This window comes from Galendromus occidentalis, unplaced genomic scaffold, assembly GCF_000255335.2.
Source record: "Galendromus occidentalis unplaced genomic scaffold, Mocc_1.1 scf7180000076310, whole genome shotgun sequence".
Lineage (NCBI taxonomy): Eukaryota > Metazoa > Arthropoda > Arachnida > Mesostigmata > Phytoseiidae > Galendromus > Galendromus occidentalis.
The window spans coordinates 1-557 of NW_003804299.1; the positions used below are offsets into that span (position 1 = coordinate 1).

Genomic DNA, 557 nt, shown 5'->3' on the forward strand with positions numbered 1-557 from the left:
CCCGGCACCGACGCTCGATTCGCTGATCAGCATCTCCCATGAAGTATATTTGCAGGAACTGATGTTCTTCATTCGGTAAAGGGAGGAGGGACCCAGCGCGATGATAAATCTGGCCTTGGCACTTGAACGTAGGCATGAATTCATCATTGAAAGTCTCGGTAGCGCCGAAAGATGTCATTTGGAAAGCCGAATTATACTTGCGTATGTTCTTCAGAAAATGCTTCGATTCGCTTGTTTCCCCGGCTACCAGGGCCCGGAGTGTCTGGGGTGGCGAACGTAGGTCGGGTAGCTTGACTTGACCGTTGGCACAGCACATGCCAGCCGTCTCGTTTTTGAACTTTAAAGCACGGCAGAACTGACACGATTGATCCATCCTTCCAATGACAACTTTGGGATGGAGATCGTAGTTGTAATTCTGAACATAGTTGAAAGCGGCCAGATTCAAATCTACGTGCGGTGTACGTCTTGATCGAACGTGGAGCTGCCTATCGGTTTGCACTCTAGATGTCCGCTCAGCTTCTGATTCGCGGGCGCGAGTGGAAGCAGTCTGACTTCGG

The 557-nt window shown here is 50.6% G+C and overlaps 1 protein-coding gene across 1 annotated transcript in view; it reads right to left on the reverse strand.

The window, feature by feature from the left end:
* Positions 1 to 12: 12 nt before the first annotated feature.
* Positions 13 to 557, reverse strand: part of LOC114828554 (uncharacterized) — a gene marked incomplete at its 3' end in the record, with an annotated part of 1,167 nt that continues 622 nt past the window's right edge. The window contains exon 2 of the mRNA XM_029113101.1: positions 13 to 519. Within this exon, the coding sequence (XP_028968934.1) occupies positions 13 to 519 (507 nt within the window). The remainder of the gene's footprint in view (positions 520 to 557) is intronic.